At 40.6% G+C, this 2,653-nt stretch overlaps 1 protein-coding gene across 1 annotated transcript; it reads right to left on the bottom strand.

Moving 5' to 3' along the window:
• Window positions 1-1,377: 1,377 nt before the first annotated feature.
• Window positions 1,378-2,431, bottom strand: LOC131256589 (umecyanin-like). The gene is made up of 2 exons (XM_058257504.1): window positions 2,195-2,431; window positions 1,378-1,994 (listed from the first exon to the last, which is right to left on the bottom strand). Exons 1-2 carry the CDS (start codon window positions 2,379-2,381, stop codon window positions 1,552-1,554), a joined length of 630 nt encoding a protein of 209 aa, XP_058113487.1. The 5' UTR covers window positions 2,382-2,431; the 3' UTR covers window positions 1,378-1,551.
• Between the last annotated feature and the right edge of the window lie 222 nt (window positions 2,432-2,653).

Below are 2,653 nucleotides of genomic sequence, written 5' to 3'. Positions count from 1 at the left end.
AGAGTCATAGGATTTGACTGCTCCTACGGCATAGTATCTATATATCTTATTCAAATTGTAGGATACAAATAAGTTATTTTAACACAAGACAATACCGGAGACCCAACATATACTATAAAACACAAGTAACTAAAATTATCTAGATTAAATAAAAAGTAGTTATATTTATAATGATCGAAAAAAAGAAAAAGAAAAAAGGATGAGGTTCAGATTTGGCTTCTTTTAGACATGCATTTGGATGCACCCTTAGCCATGGCTGCATGAATTGGCAGCCTAAATAATAATAATAATAATAAACAGACCCTCCAAACATGAATTGGCACGCATGGGTACGATTGATCTCTAAATCCTATGGTCAAATTTGCTTCAGTATACAAATCATGATCCTAAGATTCCTTAAGAACACCTAGATAAAGTTGAACGATAGATTCGGGGATTGAATTGTTGGATTGGTGTGATTTCTGAGTAGATACGATGTGAACCTGATGGATGGTGGATCTTGTGACTTAGGGTCAAAAATTGATAATGTACATTTAGTTTAGTCTAATAAAGCATCGTCTGAAATTTCATCACGATCGGGTTCCTAGAAATATGTATTCTAAGATTTAATGCTGATTGTGGATATATCACCATGGAAAACTTAAGATGATCGGTGGTGAGTTTCTAGCAGTTAGATTTGGACTTTAACGGTAAACAACGCTCCTCCATATATTAAGATGGTAATGTAAGGTTTGGATTTGTTGATAATCAACTACAAATAACTTAAATCATGTTAATTGTCTATTTTCACAGTGATGTGATGGTATAAGAGCAAAATGAACTTATTTTGTCCGTATAAAATCATTTCGATGGTTGAAACGATGAGTAATTGAGTATCTTATGGTTTAAGAGTAACAAGAATACACTTAAGCAAATACAGGTTTGCCTACTCTCTTGCGCATGTATACACACCAAAATTCCAGGTCATTACACTTTATTTCATGCGTCATGTGATCAAGCATTCTGGCACTCATGATCATCATGTTAGATTAACTCGGCCGACCTATCACTGTGCAACTTAATTATAGGCAGACAATACGATCGAATACAATGCCAATGGTGCCAATCTGATAATATGATGGGATTTCATTTTAATCATCTTATAAATATAAATAAAGGCAAGGGTACATCTCGTATGCTCGTGCATCTTATTGGGCACCAATCTAAGTTGTGTATACCATCGCAATGGTCTAAACTGTGCAAGAAGCCCACGTGCCTTTGACCGGGGATTATTGGAAACATTTCATCATTGACTACAACGTGTGTACGTTACCGTACATGCATAAAAATAATAACTTCCACACGTGTAAACGCATATATCAAACAATCAAACTCAATAATCTAATGAATAAAGCACGCGCACGTGTCTACATGGGTCCAGTTGGTTGCATAAATATAATCCAGCAAAACTAAGATTAACGAGGTAATGGATCTACTAAGTAAAACAAATCCAAAACAAAACATGTGGAAATCCGCGGGCTCTCAGTGAACACTCTCCAGTAGATACTGTGTCTAAAAGAAGATGACAGACAAGATCGTGATCATTCCCATAACTACGAAACGGACTACAAGAGACGATGCAGAGCTGGGATCCATTGTCGGTGAGGACGAAGGGCCTGTGAATTCCATCGGTGGGAGAGATGGGCTCGTTGGAACGTCGGGCGGGCATGGAAGTTCAGTGGACCCTGTAGGTGGGGCTGATGGCCCAGTGGTAACTGTTGGTGTTGGTGATGGGGCGCCAGTACCGGAGGAGACGACATTAATGGCTAGCTTCTGGCCAGCTGCGCAGTGCCCCTGGAACGTGCAGATGTAGTAGTGCTCGCCGGTGGTGTTGAGAGGAACATTTGCCGGGCTTGTTCTTATGATGGCACCAATGGGGTTAGCGTAAGTACAGGCATCATAGTCAGCCTTTGTTACTTGGGCGACGTCATGCATCTGAGCATTGAAATTGAAGGCTGCAAACATCAAGAAAATGTATTATATGACTGTAAACAGAAGACGAAAACTAGTTTTTGTATGATATTTATCCACATGTTAGTGAATATGTTGAGCTGATATGGCACTTTCATATAAACAGCTAAAACCATGGATACAACTTTGAAGAAGAAGGTGATGATGATGATGATGATGAAAATGATGAAATAAGAGGCTGTACATAGAGTGTCGCCGATCATGAACATCTTGGGTGCAGCCCAGTTAACGTAGAACTGAGCTCCGGATGCTGCGATGGTCCAACCCAAATCGCCACCCACAACATGGGTTGTACCGGCAGCATTGCACTCAAGCAAAAAGGCTATAAGACCAATAACCACACACCCAATCAAACCCATGTAATAACCCATCTCTCTCTCTCTCCCTCTCTAACTATCTTTCTCTGTGAAAGTGGGATGAGAAGGGAGAATACCACACCTGGTTATTTATAGCTGAGCTCGTCTAGAAACGCTGGTAAGGCTTCTGGCTTAGGGGCCGATGACCACGCCACTTTTCTCATAACAGACACGGTCTTTTGACGACGTCAAACGGACCGGAGAAAATCTATCAGCTTCCACCATCATGTTCAGACCAGAGATGACTGGTCAATCTTAGGGTATCAATGGGCCGGGCTCGGGCCTGA

The sequence above is a fragment of the Magnolia sinica genome, chromosome 1 (genome assembly GCF_029962835.1).
Source record: "Magnolia sinica isolate HGM2019 chromosome 1, MsV1, whole genome shotgun sequence".
NCBI classification, from domain to species: domain Eukaryota; kingdom Viridiplantae; phylum Streptophyta; class Magnoliopsida; order Magnoliales; family Magnoliaceae; genus Magnolia; species Magnolia sinica.
This window is presented reverse-complemented; position numbering and strand designations above follow the sequence as displayed.

Bases quoted from the DNA above. Each gene is read 5' to 3' on its own strand.
- LOC131256589 (XM_058257504.1), bottom strand. From the start codon at position 2,381: ATGGGTTATTACATGGGTTTGATTGGGTGTGTGGTTATTGGTCTTATA. The intron at 1,995-2,194 runs GTACAGCCTCTT...TGATGTTTGCAG, and splicing joins CATGATCGGCGACACTCTAT to CCTTCAATTTCAATGCTCAG.